Here is a 15,036-nt window from a genome sequence, read left to right on the forward strand (position 1 = left end):
GCACGGTTTAAATTTAGGGTAACTTATGACTGTTAATATTATAATTTATATTATTTTATATTTTAGAAATATAAATATCAAAATATATATTTTTTTTTTGACATTAGCTTTTGTATTAGATATTTGTTGTAACATGGTCACGATGTAAATTATTAACAATTAGAAAGGGAACATAAGAATCGATGAAAAAAAAGAAGAAGAGAGGGAACGTAAGAATGAAAGTAAAAGCTATAATTATTAGGTAATCCATATCTGGCTAGTGTATCTACAGTCTTGTTGGAGAATGTTGGATCTATGCTAAAACAAAAACTGACATTTTTTCTTGGCATTGGTTTTCGGGTGTAAAAACCTATATTGCAAAAAATATGAGATTCAAAAGCTTAAAGTCCGTTGCAAACTAATCGACAGTCATCTTTTCGTTTTGCGATTCTTCACATATAGGAATCCAAAAGTTGTTTGCAGCTATATCCTCTCACCAATTCTCCAAGATTTTGGAAGTATACTAAAAAGGGACACTGGTTTTGGGTGATGATATGTTGTGGTCTGTTATAAAAGGGCATAATTTCAAAACAGATATAGTTGGTAAATTTGTAAAGAATCCTTTTTGGATATACAAGAAGAGGCAGCTCACAGTTCACACCACCTCTCTAAGAGTTTCAATGTTGGTAAGAAGCATGTTTGTCATCTCAGTGATGTTAATCCCATATATTTTTGGACACTTGTAACCTTTAGTTTATTTGATAAACTATCAAATTTTGGTATATTTGATGAATCGTTGCAATATTTGCCCTTTATAAAATATTTTTGAGGATATCAATTAAAGTTAAATTTGTTCAATTAGAGTTGTATATTGTCACCATGTTTTACTCGTGTTTATAATCACAAACTCTTCGTTCCAATACTTATATCTTTTACAAATGGTGTCTATTTAAACTTTCATGTATCTTAACTTTATATATATATTTTTTATTTTCTTAGAAAAATTGTGTATATTTATTATTACTTTTTGTTTGATACATTTTCATATAAATTTGTACTTTTAACTATATAGCATTCATTTATACATTTTGTTATCTATATCATCATTTGTTTCCTAAATAACTGTCAATTTTTGTTTTTTTGTTTTTTTCGAGGATTGTATGTCGTTAACATAACACAGTCTTAAATGTTTGTGTCTGTTTATCATAATGTTTTAATGAGTATATTTATGTATTTCTATCATAATTGTTTAAGAAATTAAAAATTGCGTCTACTCATTTTATTTTTTTCTAATAATTTTTACTTATGGTTGCATTTTTTCACCATCATGGTTTCTAATGTAATATTATAAATCTTAATAAATGCTTGAGAGTCAGAGTAAGCTATTTGTAACATTAAGCATTTTACCTTTAATTTTTTAAAAGATATAAGGCCCAATAGTAGTAAGAGCTCATAAGACCGTTTGTATTTCTGAGGTTTATTTCTTCTCTCAAAAAGAACCGCGGCGATTCGATTGAACCAACCGGTTAGAAAAACCGAACCGGTGAAGTGGCTCAAAAAATGGATTAAAGGTGCTTCACGTGGGCAGATTGGGTTGTCGCTCATGTGAGCACTACTTGATATGCTCGTAATCATTACACATCCTTTTACTTATTATTTATTTTCTCACTACATCATTAATCTATAGCACTAAAACATTTGACAAAAAGAATTATACATTAGATTCTTCATCAGAGCCACACTAATAGTACAGTTTGTTTAATCTTTGTGCAAAAGAAAAAGTAGTACAACAGTTTGTTTAATCTTCGCATATGATTTCATTTGCCGATTTATTATATGAACTAAATACAAAGTTATGTTCTTTTTTTTTTTTTGAGCAACAATACAAAGTTATGTTCTTTATGAAAACATAGTAATAAATAAATAAAATACTTTTGTGTGGTTTTAACCAAAACATCTTAGATTATAAAAATATATTTTGATGATTATTAAAGTGATGAATTCAATATTACTATAGTAATAAAAGTCACTAGTGTTTTGAGAAATTTCCAAAAAATAAAAAAGTCATCAACGTTGTAATTATAAAAATAAATAAAATCATTTCCAACTAATCCTTTTTAGGTATATAAGTATATTCAAACAATTAATTTGATCGGTGACTTTGTAAAACTGTGAAATATTGTTTTATAATGTGCTTAGTGAATTATTTACCAGTCACATTCTGCATGTCTCAAGAGATTAGATGAGTGACATTTTATGACGTAACACAATAATGTTATTTATACGTTTACAAGAATGAAAAAAAAAATATCTATTCATCATTTGTAAGCACACATGAGAGGATTAAAGCTTTACAGAGGAAAGGAAATGTCACTTTTACTGTCACATGCTGAAAGTGAGAAATGGCTGAGAGAGAATTATTTGTTGAATTATACTTATCTTATTTCTCAAGCCATCAACCAATAATAAGAATTAAGAAATAAAGACTAGTATCAAATCTTATATTGGTGGTGTAATGCTGATGACCTCTTAGCCACTCCGTTTGGCTTCTTCTGGCATAGAGATATCGTGAAATATATATGTAGACTAATGAGTCCAAAAATTGGATTGGTGCATTAATTATCATGTTAAAAATTTAAGATGCAACCTATCTAGAGTGAAACATATATATACTTTGATATAGAACTATGGTTGGTGTGGACTCGATACTGAAACATATAAATATGATTAATTCGATTGTTAGGTTTGGATGGTGCAATCAATATGCTAAATGATTCTAGTATAAGTAATCTAATTCTTACTAACTTTGTAGCTGCAAAATGTATATTCTAGTATAAATATATTTCTTATTATACATTCTCAAACATGCACATCGTAAAATGTTAATTTTGATATATTAAGATGTTTAAAACTAAAGGCACCAAAACCCACCAAAAAAATTTAAGAGTCTATAATAGATTGTGTGTTTCACAAATTTGGTATACTGTGTTTGATTGCTTGGATTAATGCTTATAGAATATTAAGACAAAATTAACATTTATAGCAATAGTTGGTGTGTCATGTCAAGTAAACTTATGTTGTTAGCTGTCAGATTGAAGCAGATAGATAGAGAAAAATCTTTTGCGAAGCAGTTAGGTATCTGACGTTGGGGCACTCCGTGACTTCATTTATGATTTGTTTTTATGAACTCTGGTCTATGGCATCGAATTATAGTCGATTTTTAGAGGGAATATAATGTACAAACCTACAAGAAAAATTAAACAAAAACACAACTCTAATTATTATTCAATTGTAGAATTTACAAGAAGACATTTTTATTAGGTTTTGTAGTTTTTTTTTAATGAAAACACTTAAACCTGCCCTAAAAACCAAACAAACAAACAAATGAAACAAAAAAAAAAATGGATATAACTACTACGTACGAGCTTTTTTTTTTTTAATACAATTACATACGAGCTATATGGACTATAACATATTAATTGTTTTTGTGTAGCTATGTAAATCTTTATTTAGCATATAGAAGTGCACCTAAATTAGGTAACATATCCTCCTTTTTAGTTTCATACATTAAAAAATAGTAATTTCTTAAAGATCAAATAATAAATAAGAAGTCCGAAATAAAGAAAAAATGGACCTTAAATTCTATTTTTCAAATGAAATACTTTCATAAAATTAAATTCAACTAATACCACAAAGACACCAAGTTTTTGGTAGTATCCCAAAAGGCCTATCAATGAATTATTTTTTTTGTTATTAATTTTTAGTTAATTTTGTTGTATAAGCTACCAAGAAAAATACAGCTGCTTATATACCCCACAAGTATTGGAATTTAGAACGAAAAGACAAAATAATAACTATAAGGTTTTGATGTCACACATCTTATGAATTGGCATGTTCCATGTCCGATCTAACCAATGATGGCTTTAATTGCTTTTGTAAAATAAAAAGGACTGGCAAAACTATGCCGCATAATTTTCGCAATGATCAAATTTCTAATCGTGGTTGGTTAAACATAATATTCTCTGGTAAATTTATAAATAGTTATGATGATATCCAAAAGTGGTTAAAAAGTAAAAATAATAATTACATAGACATTAACGTTAAAGTTGACTATTTCCTTATAAGAAAAAAAAATGACCGTTGCCTATTTTATTGTACCATCATCGAGACCAACGACCATGCATACATTTATGTAACTGACTATACTACCTCTACTAGCCCGCTTTACGAAAGTGACATTGTCACAGCAGTTGGAGGGCAAACATGTCATTACAATCTTGATTGGTCACTGTTCCCTCCACCCAAAACATTCATTTTTCAATAAAAAAATGATAATATTAAATAAATAAATAAAGCTAATTTTCCACTATATGAAAAAAAAATTGTGGTGCGTACCGTTTCAGTAGAGTGTAAGATTTATTATTTTAATTGAGTATACAAAAGATCTTGTTTCCAAATCTGTCGGTACAATTTTTTTATACATATATTCCTATTATAATTTATTTATAGCTAAAATTACATTAAAATGCAATAGTATTGTGTGTATATTGTAGAAACAAAAAGTTAACTATGATCTTAATGGCGGCAAATATAATTATATAACCACAATAAACAAGTTACATACTCGACAAATGTAGAATGAAAAATTAATAAAAATGATAAAATTGAATAAGCAATATTCTACAAAATAAATACTACTAGTTTTGACTTTTGACTTTTGACTCGTTACATTAAAAACCTAAAACCTATTCTCTGGCACTAAAAACAGATTCGGGTACCACCAACTAGAGCAGCCTATTTTACAAGAAATCACAAAATTAATTAATGTGATAAACTAAATTACTTTGTTTTCCGTCAATTGATAAACTGATTTAATGATGTTTATTGATAAACTAATTATTTCTTCGGTTTGGTGATACAACATTACTATTTATGATTTTTGTTTATCTAATGTTATAAAGAAAGTTATTAAAAGAAAAAAAACGTATCGTCTCGCTCGCTCTCTTTAGATCTGCTTTTCGTTTTTGTTTGTCCCATTTATAAAAAAATCAACTGGTGGGAGCTAACGCTCGCGTCTTCTTCCTCTTGACGTTATTGGAATTCGTAGTCGTTCCGATTCACTGAGCCGACTCGGCGTAGTAGTAGTAGTTTACTACTGGTGATGTGTTGTTCTAGCTGTTTGTGATGATCAATTTCTCTACATTGGACTGAAGAAGAGAGTAGTGTTGATAAATGGCTGGTTCTCAGCGACAATGCTCGGAGCTCCGGTGAGAAATCCTGTTTCTACGGCGATCAAGCACACTCGACGGTGGAGATGTTTAAGTCATCGAGATGGCGGAGCGAGAAGAGCAACAAAATCAAAATCGTTTTCAAGTTGCAGTTTCATGCGACTCAGGTAATTTCACTCTCGGAGAATTTTCCGATTCCCGGTCAAATTTTTTTCTGATGATTTTCTCGGGAAAATGTTGCTTAGATTTTGAATTTCCAGAAATTGGGGGAAAAATTACTCAAATCTGACATCTGATGTGACCTGTATAAACAGTGAATTCCATTTTCCATAATTCGGATTTTGGAATTTAGATCTTGGAGATGTGAGATCATGTTCATCATTATGTGATTGATTGATTTTTTTTGTTTTTGTTTGTTTGTCAGGTGACGCAGTTGAAGGCGGAGGGATTAACAATCTCTGTAGTTCCCGGAGATGTTGGGAAGTCGACGGGGAAGGCAGAGAAGGCTATGGTGCTCGACGGACATTGTCGGTGGGAATCTCCGGTGTATGAGACGGTGAAGTTTCTTCAGGATGTGAAAACAGGGAAGGTTAATCAGAGAATCTATCATCTAGTTATGTCAACGACGGTGAGGAAAATTAAACTTTCTCAGAGTTATGAAGAGATTTCTGAGATTACTTTTCTGATTAGTTTTGTTTTTGCAGGGATCTACAAAATCTGGTGTTGTAGGAGAGACTTCGATTGATTTTGCTGATTATGTAGATGCAATTAAGACTTGCAATGTTTCTCTTCCTCTCCAGAATTCAAATTCAAAAGCAATGTTGCACGTTAGCTCTCTCTTTCTTTCTCTTTCTTTGCATTAATGTTTGTCATGAGACATTAAGAGTGTTTGCATCCATAGCAAAGCTCACATGATTCTTGCTTCTTTGTCTCTTTGAACTGTGATACTGAGATTTGAACTGGGTTGTTTCATTATCAGGTAGCAATACAAAGGCAGTTAGAAAATGCAGACCCACAAAGGTATAGGAAATGGTTTAAGCTCTTGCAAGTCTTTATTCTTTTAGTGTTCTTATTGGGAGTCTCTGTTTTGTCTGTGTGCTCTACAGAGTGGTGAAAGAAAGTGATAGCTTGGTGAAAAGGTCACGGGGTCAAGATTTGAAATCCCATTTGAGTATTGAAGCTGATGAAAGTCATAAAAGTGATTCACAAGAGGTATAATCGCTTTTGCCATATTCTTAATTTGTGAAACCATTGTGAGAAATTCTATTTGTGTCTGCTCTTATAGGAGGGTCCATTTGGTAAAGCTTCCAGGATTACTGAATTGAGGCGTCGAGCATCAATAGAATCTGATAGTACATTATCAAGCTTTGACAGTGTCTCTGAACTGGATACACTGGGAGAAGTTGAAATCAGAGGAGATCACATTCAGCAAAACCACTCAACAATGCATCACCATTCGGTTAGAAATGTCTATGAAGAGCCTCATATATCAGAATCCGAGTGGTCAGGAAGTTCTGATCAAGGAATCAGCACTGATGACTCCATGAATAGTTCAAATGATACAATCCCGAGAGATACAACGAGGACTTCCTCGGATAACGAGGTAGACAAGCTTAAAGCTGAGCTCGGTGCTTTGGCAAGGCGAACGGATCTTTCAGAACTAGAGCTACAAAGCCTGCGGAAACAAATTGTTAAAGAGACCAAAAGAAGTCAGGATCTCCTGAGGGAAGTAACTAGCCTAAAGCAGGAGAGGGACTTGCTGAAGGCAGATAATGAAAGTAATAAAGCATCTGACAAGCGAAAGGAAGAGGCAAAAATTAGGAACAAGTTGCAGCTTGAAGGAAGGGATCCACATGTTCTTTTAGAAGAAACCCGTGAAGAACTGGATTATGAGAAGGATCTGAATTCGAATCTACGGTTACAGCTTCAGAAGACACAAGAATCAAACACTGAGTTGATCCTTGCTGTGCAAGATCTAGAAGCAATGGAGGGGCAAAGAACTAAGAAAACAGTTGATCTTCCTGGACCAAGAACCTGCGAGAGGAACACCGAAGAATCAAGGAGAATGTCCTGCACAAGTGAGACAGATGACGATGAGGATCAAAAGGCACTAGATGAGCTTGTGAAGGGACACATGGATGCAAAAGAAGCACATGTCCTGGAGCGAAGGATCACTGATCTCTACAATGAGATAGAGATCTATAAACGAGACAAAGAGGATCTTGAGATACAGGTGGAGCAGCTTTCTCTGGATTATGAGATACTTAAGCAGGAAAATCACGATATCTCATACAAGCTAGAGCAAAGCCAAGTGCAAGAACAGTTGAAGATGCAATATGAATGTTCATCTTCTCTTGTAAACGTGAATGAGCTTGAAAATCATGTAGAGAGTCTAGAAGCTAAACTCAAGAAGCAATACAAGGAGTGCTCTGAGTCTCTGTACCGCATTAAAGAACTTGAAACGCAGATCAAGGGAATGGAAGAAGAATTAGAGAAACAAGCTCAGATCTTTGAGGGAGATATTGAAGCTGTGACACGTGCTAAAGTGGAGCAAGAGCAAAGAGCTATTGAAGCCGAAGAAGCCCTGAGGAAGACGAGGTGGAAAAACGCAAGTGTAGCCGGCAAAATACAGGACGAGTTCAAGAGAATCTCTGAGCAGATGTCTTCTACGTTAGCAGCAAATGAGAAGGTGACTATGAAAGCAATGACCGAAACCCGCGAACTGCGCATGCAGAAGCGTCAGCTAGAAGAACTTCTCATGAACGCTAACGATGAACTTCGAGTAAATAGGGTAGAGTATGAAGCAAAGCTCAACGAACTCTCGGGAAAGACAGATCTTAAAACGAAGGAGATGAAGAGAATGTCAGCGGATCTAGAGTATCAAAAGAGGCAAAAAGAAGATGTTAATGCAGATTTAACACATGAGATCACAAGGCGGAAGGATGAGATTGAGATCTTGAGACTTGACTTGGAAGAGACGAGAAAATCAAGTATGGAAACCGAGGCATCTTTGTCAGAGGAGTTGCAGCGAATCATAGATGAAAAAGAAGCAGTCATTACCGCTTTAAAATCACAACTAGAGACCGCAATAGCGCCATGTGATAATCTCAAGCATTCTTTATCCAACAATGAATCAGAGATCGAGAATCTCAGAAAGCAAGTTGTACAAGTGAGAAGCGAGCTGGAGAAGAAAGAAGAAGAAATGGCAAATCTAGAGAACAGAGAAGCGTCAGCTGACAACATAACAAAAACCGAGCAAAGAAGCAATGAAGATAGAATCAAACAGCTTGAGGTAATGTGTCTAACACTAGAACATTCAGTATTTGGCTAATTGTTTTGATGTTGATGCCAAATTTTGGTAATCCAGGGACAAATCAAACTAAAGGAAAATGCTTTAGAGGCCTCTTCAAAGATTTTCATCGAAAAGGAAAAAGATTTGAAGAACAGAATCGAAGAGTTGCAGACTAAACTCAACGAAGTAAGTCAAAATAGTCAAGAGGTAAGAGAATTAACATTTTACAATTTAGATATACATTTCCTATAACCTCAAAGATCGGAACATAACTCTGGTTTTATGAACAGACTGATGAAACTCTGCAAGGTCCAGAAGCGATTGCTATGCAATATACGGAAGTATTGCCCTTGAGCAAGAGGTATGTTCAAGAACTAGTATAAACATAGAAAACACCAATGATTTCTGATAGTTTTCTACTTTTACAGTGACAATCTTCAAGATTTGGTAAATGAAGTAGCATCGCTAAGAGAGCAAAATGGATTGATGGAAACTGAACTGAAGGAGATGCAAGAGAGATATTCAGAGATAAGTCTAAGATTTGCAGAAGTTGAAGGTGAGAGACAACAACTTGTCATGACTGTACGTTATCTTAAAAATGCCAAGAAGCGTTAAAAACCATATTCTCAGAGTCAGAAGAACCAAATGGCGCAATATTGTACAAATTTCTCTTATTTTCGATATATAGCTTTATTTTTTGTTTTTTCACATATATATAGTTTCTCCTTTTTTATATATATTTTTTTCTGAGAGAAAAGTGAGTTTCGAGTTTTGGCTTTTTTTTTTTTTTTTTTTTGGTGTATGTACTACTTGTAATAGATACCCTGGATATAATTATTGATGTTAGTTTGCTTATTATATTAAAAAAATATTCTTTCTAAATTCACCATTTCAATATTTGTTTCAACCACTCCAAATACCAAGAGTGTAACCATGAAACAATTTTAAAATACAATCAAAGTATGCTCACTAGTTTAACTGTTACAACAGATCAATCAACTCATAAATAATCAAATAAAGAATCTAATCTACAACAAACGTAGCAGATGAACAAGAAAGAACTAAGCAGCTTTGTGAATGAGCTTCTAAATTAATAAGTGTTACCTCTCTCTTCATAGCAAAGTCGGATACTTGGCGTCAAGAAACTCTCTGAGACTTTTAGCAACTTTGTGACCACCCATGAGTTCTGCTAATGTCTCAACAGGCAAAGACGCGAGCTCAGCCAAACTCTTACATTTCTCCATAATCGATCTGTAATTCGCATCCGAAACTCCAGGAAGCCTTCTCAGAAACTCAACTGCAGATGTGTTATAGTTCTCGGCTCTGTTTCACATCATGAGTCAATTTCGATATTTACAAAGGCAAATTAACAAAACTGATTTTTGCAGTTTAAGAAAGAGAGTTCCTTTACCTGATGTCATTTTCTATGATACCTTCTTCTGAAGGCACACCAACTCTTATTGCTCGAGTCTCGTCAGGCTCGTCTTGGTTGGATTTTAAGGTAGTAAAGATTTCTGCGGTTGCATGTAGACTTCGAGACCACAATAACCTTAACCGAGGAAAATGCAGAACTAGCAATGATAGTTTTGATATGATGTTATATGGAGTCACATCATCTGATATATCACTCGAAGACTGCAAAAGCAAGAAAGAACCGATCCAAACTCAATGAAGAACAGATCAAAACATGATAAGACGAAAAATTATTTTGACCTTGGAATGTGAGAGGGTACCTGAAAGGAGAAGCTTTTGTCTTGTGAGAACTCGATCAGAAGAACTGGTATTCTGTAATAACGGGACATCATTTCGACTTGGTGAAATAAACGACCTGATGTGAAGCTCTGGAAAAGATCTTGAATACTCTTTCTCTCTACGCATATTGAAGGAGATAGAATATAGTCGCCGACCTCTAGTGTAACTGGTATTATCTTCATGCCTTTCTGGTGAAGAACATTTGGTAGACTGCTCATGAACTCCCTCATGTCAACTATAACCTGGTGAAAAACACATTTCCATAAAGTGAACTCTTTAGCAAATCTAGTCAATCTTGGGAAAAAATATCGTTCTTGAGATATGAACCTGTGTCTCTTTCTCCAGTTCCTTTCTTCCGCCTGCTTTTCGGGTTAATGAGTTTTGTGTACTTGAAGCTGGAAACTCTGTAGAAGAATTCGACCCCATGCAGAGCCCATCCTAATTCCAAGTTTATAGCACAGTATGGATGAGAAGAAAGCAGGAAAAAGAAACTGAAATCCAGAAGATAACGTAAAATTCTGGTTAATAGTTTCATCTACTTGGTCTGATTCAGTTTAATAATATTAACTTGTTTTAGCAACGCTATCACTAATTGAGTTGTTCTAATGTACTTTCAAATCAAAACTGTATACTTTAAAGCAGGAAACAAAAGTCACACAGGCTTCGTTTCATTTGAAATGTTGGGAATTGAGTTTCAAACCTGATCAACGGGAATAATCATCGAAGACTTTTGCCTGATCAATGATTCAAACGCTTCATTTTCTCGACGTATGCTTGCTTCAAACTTCTGCACTTCTGTGGACTCATCATAGAAAATAAAATAAACTTTCAGCTTTCTGAGAGGGTTCTCTGCTTTGTAAACCTCAAGTTCTCTGACAAAACCCATGTCAGGATGGTAGACAATGATCACAGAGGGTTTCAAGATATCTAGTATAGGTTGATCGCTTTCTAAGGCATAAAAATGCACAGGCGGTAGCTTTTTAGCACCGCTGGGGCGAACAGCATTGGCTTCTTGAGGGGCTGACGTGCTAGCTTCATTGGCTTTTTCTTCATTCTCTGGGCCTGGTAAGATTTCAGGTTTACTGTTCGTCGTTTTCTTATTGCAACTTCTTAAGGATCTCCGGAGACTTGTTGGATCCTTTTTAGCTTTTCCTTTGGTACACGAAGCCTTATCAACATGAGGCTCTGGGTTGTTATTTCCAGAAGCCATATCTGTTGTCTTTCCTAGCTTGCGAATAGAAGACGCAGCAGCCATAAGAGCCTCATGCTCTTGTCTGCCAACACTGCTACCTTCCGAGTTCTGTATTGTAGTTACCGGAACAACTCCATCAAGAATCCCAAAACCCTTGGGAGTCTTTTGTTTCTTCTTTTGCGGTGTCTGCATACTGCGGAGCTCAATTTTGCTCAGCAGGTACATTTCCCATTCTTCCCGCATTACCTGCACACGTGTAGGTAAAATGGGAACTTGAATGCTAGTTTCTAGTGACAGGGTACATATCGGTTGTTAATGAATGATGTAAGATCTAGCAAAACGGAGTTATCTGACTGGACCTTCTGTGGATTGTTTGTGATGCAATCTTCAAGCTGCATGCAGGACCGTTCATCTTTGCAAGCCACAAGAACTATTCCATTGTTGTCACTGTTATCTTCCTCAGAAAAAGCCTGCTTTAGTCTTTCTTCTTGTGTCTCCTCTAAAATTTCCTGTATTAATCACAGGCATACCATTACGTTTAAGGCTAATCCATGAAAACATAGAGTGTGGCGACCAAATCAAAGAGGTAAACAACAAAGAACAGATATGGTCACTAGCTAAACCAACTTCCATCATCAAATTAACAGTAACAGAGATACGGCATTGAAACTGAAACTCACTCAGTCACTCACACGTAAGACTTTCCATTTTGGTGCCTCTTCCAGAACTTCTTCTACAACAACGCCAGTAGCCACATTTGTTGCCGTTTCCCCACCAACTGATTCAAGTCCAATTATCAGGAAATTTTTCGAATGCTTATAACACACATGTCACTAGATGCAAAATACAACCATTATAGATCAAGAATTAGTTACCTGCTTCTACAGAGTCAGTTTCGCCCTTCGAATTTCTCTTTTTACCACTCTTATTCTTAACATGTTCTTTTGACTTGACATCACTTGCCTTCACGAGACGATACACTCGTTTCTTTGCAAAATCAAATATTTTATAGCTGGACTCTGCAAATAACCAAACAGACCGATAGCTCTCTGATACCCTTAGTGTATCCAAGAACTTGAGAAAACTCACAGCATCATACCTACACAGAAATACCAACTTGAAGGTTTTGCATAAGAACATTACTGATCTACAGAGAAGAGAGACAGAGCTATTATTACCTAACAAGATAATCAAGCAACTTCCTTAAAGTCTTCAAATCAGAAACAAGCTGTTTTGTCCTTTTCCCCAAAGTATGCCAAATAGGATCAAGCTGCCTCCTCACAATCTCATCAAAGGACTTAAACAAACCACTCTCTACAGTCAAATCATCAACATCAACTTTATTAGTCTTCTTCATCTCCTTGAGACAAGCATCCATTACTTCAATGATAGCTTTCTGTATTCCCACCATGTAATTCGACATCGAAACCCTAATATCCACAACCTCAGGTGGTTCTCGCTCCAATTCCTGAGACACATCCAACTGAAACCTTGGCCATAGATGGATTTTACGGAGGAAGAGAGCACGCATGGTGCGTTCAGTCTTGGCGAAACCGGAAACCATAGCTTGCGGTCTATCGGAAAAAGCGCGTATATAAGCAGAGCTATTTAGGGATTTGACAATTCGTATAATGAATGCTTCAGTGGAGGTTTCGGAAATCGAATGAGCATTGAGGATGAAGATTCCGGCGAGTGAAGAAACTGGAATCCGTTGAGTCAACAGATCGACGATGAGAATCCGCGGCGTGATGAAGAAAGGAGAACCGGAGGTGTAAAGCGAGTAACGCTGATTCGCCGGAAGATCTGCGGTGATTTCCGTCGGAGTAGGAGAATCAAGAGAGGAGATGTAATGGATGATTCTGGATTTTAGAGATTGAGCGGCGGGGGAGAGGAGGAGAAGTAGAGTTCCTTGCGACGGAGAGTGAAGGATGAGGAGAGAAGCGATTAATTTAGCGAGGGAGAGACCGGAGGAAAGGATTAATAATCCGCCATTAGAGTCCTCGAGAAGGTCTGATATGATCTGTTGGTGATATTTCAGCGCCATTGAAGAAGACGACGACGCAAATCGGAGAAACTGATTGATGAAGAGTGAAGACGATAGAAAAAACCTTTCCTGGGTCAAAAACGTTCAAACTTCAAAACGGCGTCGTTTAAATAAAGTATTTTTCGAAACCGGTTTCGATATTTCCTATATTAATTCTTTCTTAACCGGTTTAGGTTAGCTAAGAAAAAGAAGAAAGGTCCTGAGACTTGTCTTATAATCCTCAACCAGACTTGATCCATTAGTCAACTCTTCTCTTCACAATGGGTAAATCTCTCTAATTTTCCTCATTTCAATTTAGATTCTAGAAATGTAGTGAATTGTGTAATGATCAAAACCCAATTCCCAGATTCTTATCAAAGTTTTCATAAAAGGGACAAAATTTCTTGAAAGATGTGAACTTTTATGTGTTGTTTTTGTTGGTAACAGATGAAGAAGAAGCAATGTTGCTGCTTAAGGAAGAAGATGAAGGAAGACGAAGAACTAGTGTTCCTACACAACTCATGAAACTAAATAGAAGCCAATGGTGGATTCTTGTTTTCATAAGCATCTTCTTTCTCATCTCTGCTCAAGCCATTTCTGTTCTTCTTGGTCGGTTTTATTACAATGAAGGTGGAAACAGTAAATGGATCTCTACTCTTGTTCAAACTGGTGGCTTTCCCATTCTTTATCTCCCTCTTTCTCTCCTTCCTGCTTCACAATCTTCTTCTTCTTCTTCTTCTTCTTCTTCTTTCAAGACTCTGGTTTGGATTTATCTTTCTCTTGGTTTTGCTATTGGTTTAGATAATTTTTTATACTCTGTTGGACTTTTGTATCTCTCTGCTTCAACTTATTCGATTCTATGTGCTTCACAGTTAGCTTTCAATGGTGTCTTCTATTATTACATCAATTCTCAGAAAATCACTTGTTTGATTTTCTTCTCAGTGTTGTTTCTCTCTATCTCTGCTGTGTTGGTTTCTCTTGACGATGATTCAAATAGCCCATCAGGAGATTCTAAGTGGAGTTACTTGATTGGGTGTTTCTGTGCAGTTTTTGCTTCTCTTATCTATTCTCTTCAGCTCTCTCTTATGCAGTTTTCTTTCGAGAAGGTTCTCAAGAGTGAGACTCTCTCTATGGTTCTCGAGATGCAAATCTATACGTCGCTTGTGGCTTCTTGTGTAGCGGTTATCGGATTGTTCGCAAGCGGGGAATGGATGTTGTTGAGTGTGGAGATGGAAGAGTTTCAGGAAGGTCAAGTCATTTATGTTTTGACTTTGGTCGGGGCAGCGGTTTCGTGTCAATTGGGTTGTGTAGGAGCCGTGTCGCTTATATTTCTGGTGTCTTCGCTGTTTTCAAACCTTATTAGTACGCTCTCACTCATTGTTACGCCTCTCGCGGCCATTGCGGTGTTCCATGACAAGCTGACTGAGGTTAAGATGGTGGCGATGCCCATCGCCTTCACAGGATTCACGTTTTATATCTACCAGAACTATCTTGATGACTTGAAAGTACAAAGAGCACGAGAAGCTCAGGCCGAATGATTTATTAAACTCTACTAAAAAAGCTCTAAAGA

At 35.7% G+C, this 15,036-nt stretch overlaps 3 protein-coding genes across 7 annotated transcripts; 2 read left to right on the forward strand and 1 right to left on the reverse strand.

Annotated features, from left to right (window-relative positions):
• Positions 1 to 4,894: 4,894 nt before the first annotated feature.
• AT5G41140 (Myosin heavy chain-related protein) lies at positions 4,895 to 9,378 on the forward strand. Of its 2 annotated transcripts, none has more exons than NM_123479.4 (9): positions 4,895 to 5,374; positions 5,632 to 5,835; positions 5,912 to 6,034; positions 6,187 to 6,227; positions 6,314 to 6,419; positions 6,493 to 8,499; positions 8,575 to 8,706; positions 8,790 to 8,860; positions 8,928 to 9,378. In NM_123479.4, exons 1-9 carry the CDS (start codon positions 5,294 to 5,296, stop codon positions 9,112 to 9,114), a joined length of 2,952 nt encoding a protein of 983 aa, NP_198930.1. In that variant the 5' UTR covers positions 4,895 to 5,293; the 3' UTR covers positions 9,115 to 9,378. The 2 variants fall into 2 exon arrangements, with proteins under 2 accessions (NP_198930.1, NP_001190446.1); NM_001203517.2 differs by having other exon boundaries at positions 4,912 to 5,374; positions 8,575 to 8,685.
• On the reverse strand, positions 9,332 to 13,985 carry UVH1 (Restriction endonuclease, type II-like superfamily protein). Of its 4 annotated transcripts, NM_123480.4 has the most exons (9): positions 12,622 to 13,985; positions 12,319 to 12,542; positions 12,136 to 12,221; positions 11,803 to 11,952; positions 10,952 to 11,689; positions 10,579 to 10,689; positions 10,233 to 10,493; positions 9,911 to 10,134; positions 9,332 to 9,822 (listed from the first exon to the last, which is right to left on the reverse strand). In NM_123480.4, the coding sequence occupies exons 1-9, from the start codon at positions 13,485 to 13,487 to the stop codon at positions 9,612 to 9,614; spliced, it is 2,871 nt and encodes a 956-aa protein (NP_198931.1). In that variant the 5' UTR covers positions 13,488 to 13,985; the 3' UTR covers positions 9,332 to 9,611. The 4 variants fall into 4 exon arrangements, with proteins under 4 accessions (NP_198931.1, NP_001330263.1, NP_001330264.1 ...); NM_001344387.1 differs by having other exon boundaries at positions 9,332 to 10,134; NM_001344388.1 differs by having other exon boundaries at positions 9,339 to 9,822; positions 10,579 to 11,689; positions 12,622 to 13,519.
• Positions 13,687 to 15,004, forward strand: PUP12 (purine permease 12; the record flags this gene model as incomplete). The annotated part of the gene is made up of 2 exons (NM_001344389.1): positions 13,687 to 13,751; positions 13,914 to 15,004. The coding sequence occupies exons 1-2, from the start codon at positions 13,748 to 13,750 to the stop codon at positions 15,002 to 15,004; spliced, it is 1,095 nt and encodes a 364-aa protein (NP_001318721.1). The 5' UTR covers positions 13,687 to 13,747.
• Positions 15,005 to 15,036: the final 32 nt, after the last annotated feature.

The sequence above is a fragment of the Arabidopsis thaliana genome, chromosome 5 (assembly GCF_000001735.4).
Source record: "Arabidopsis thaliana chromosome 5, partial sequence".
Classification (NCBI taxonomy): domain Eukaryota; kingdom Viridiplantae; phylum Streptophyta; class Magnoliopsida; order Brassicales; family Brassicaceae; genus Arabidopsis; species Arabidopsis thaliana.

What these genes read in the sequence shown, in the direction of transcription:
- AT5G41140 (NM_123479.4), top strand. Translation starts at nt 5,294, where the DNA reads ATGTTTAAGTCATCGAGATGGCGGAGCGAGAAGAGCAACAAAATCAAA. An exon ending in GAAAATGCAGACCCACAAAG is followed by an intron (nt 6,228 to 6,313) that starts GTATAGGAAATG and finishes TGTGCTCTACAG; the next exon opens with AGTGGTGAAAGAAAGTGATA. An exon ending in ATAGAATCAAACAGCTTGAG is followed by an intron (nt 8,500 to 8,574) that starts GTAATGTGTCTA and finishes TTGGTAATCCAG; the next exon opens with GGACAAATCAAACTAAAGGA.
- UVH1 (NM_123480.4), bottom strand. Translation starts at nt 13,487, where the DNA reads ATGGCGCTGAAATATCACCAACAGATCATATCAGACCTTCTCGAGGAC. An exon ending in TTGCTTGATTATCTTGTTAG is followed by an intron (nt 12,543 to 12,621) that starts GTAATAATAGCT and finishes ATTTCTGTGTAG; the next exon opens with GTATGATGCTGTGAGTTTTC. An exon ending in CAAAATGGAAAGTCTTACGT is followed by an intron (nt 11,953 to 12,135) that starts GTGAGTGACTGA and finishes TGATTAATACAG; the next exon opens with GAAATTTTAGAGGAGACACA.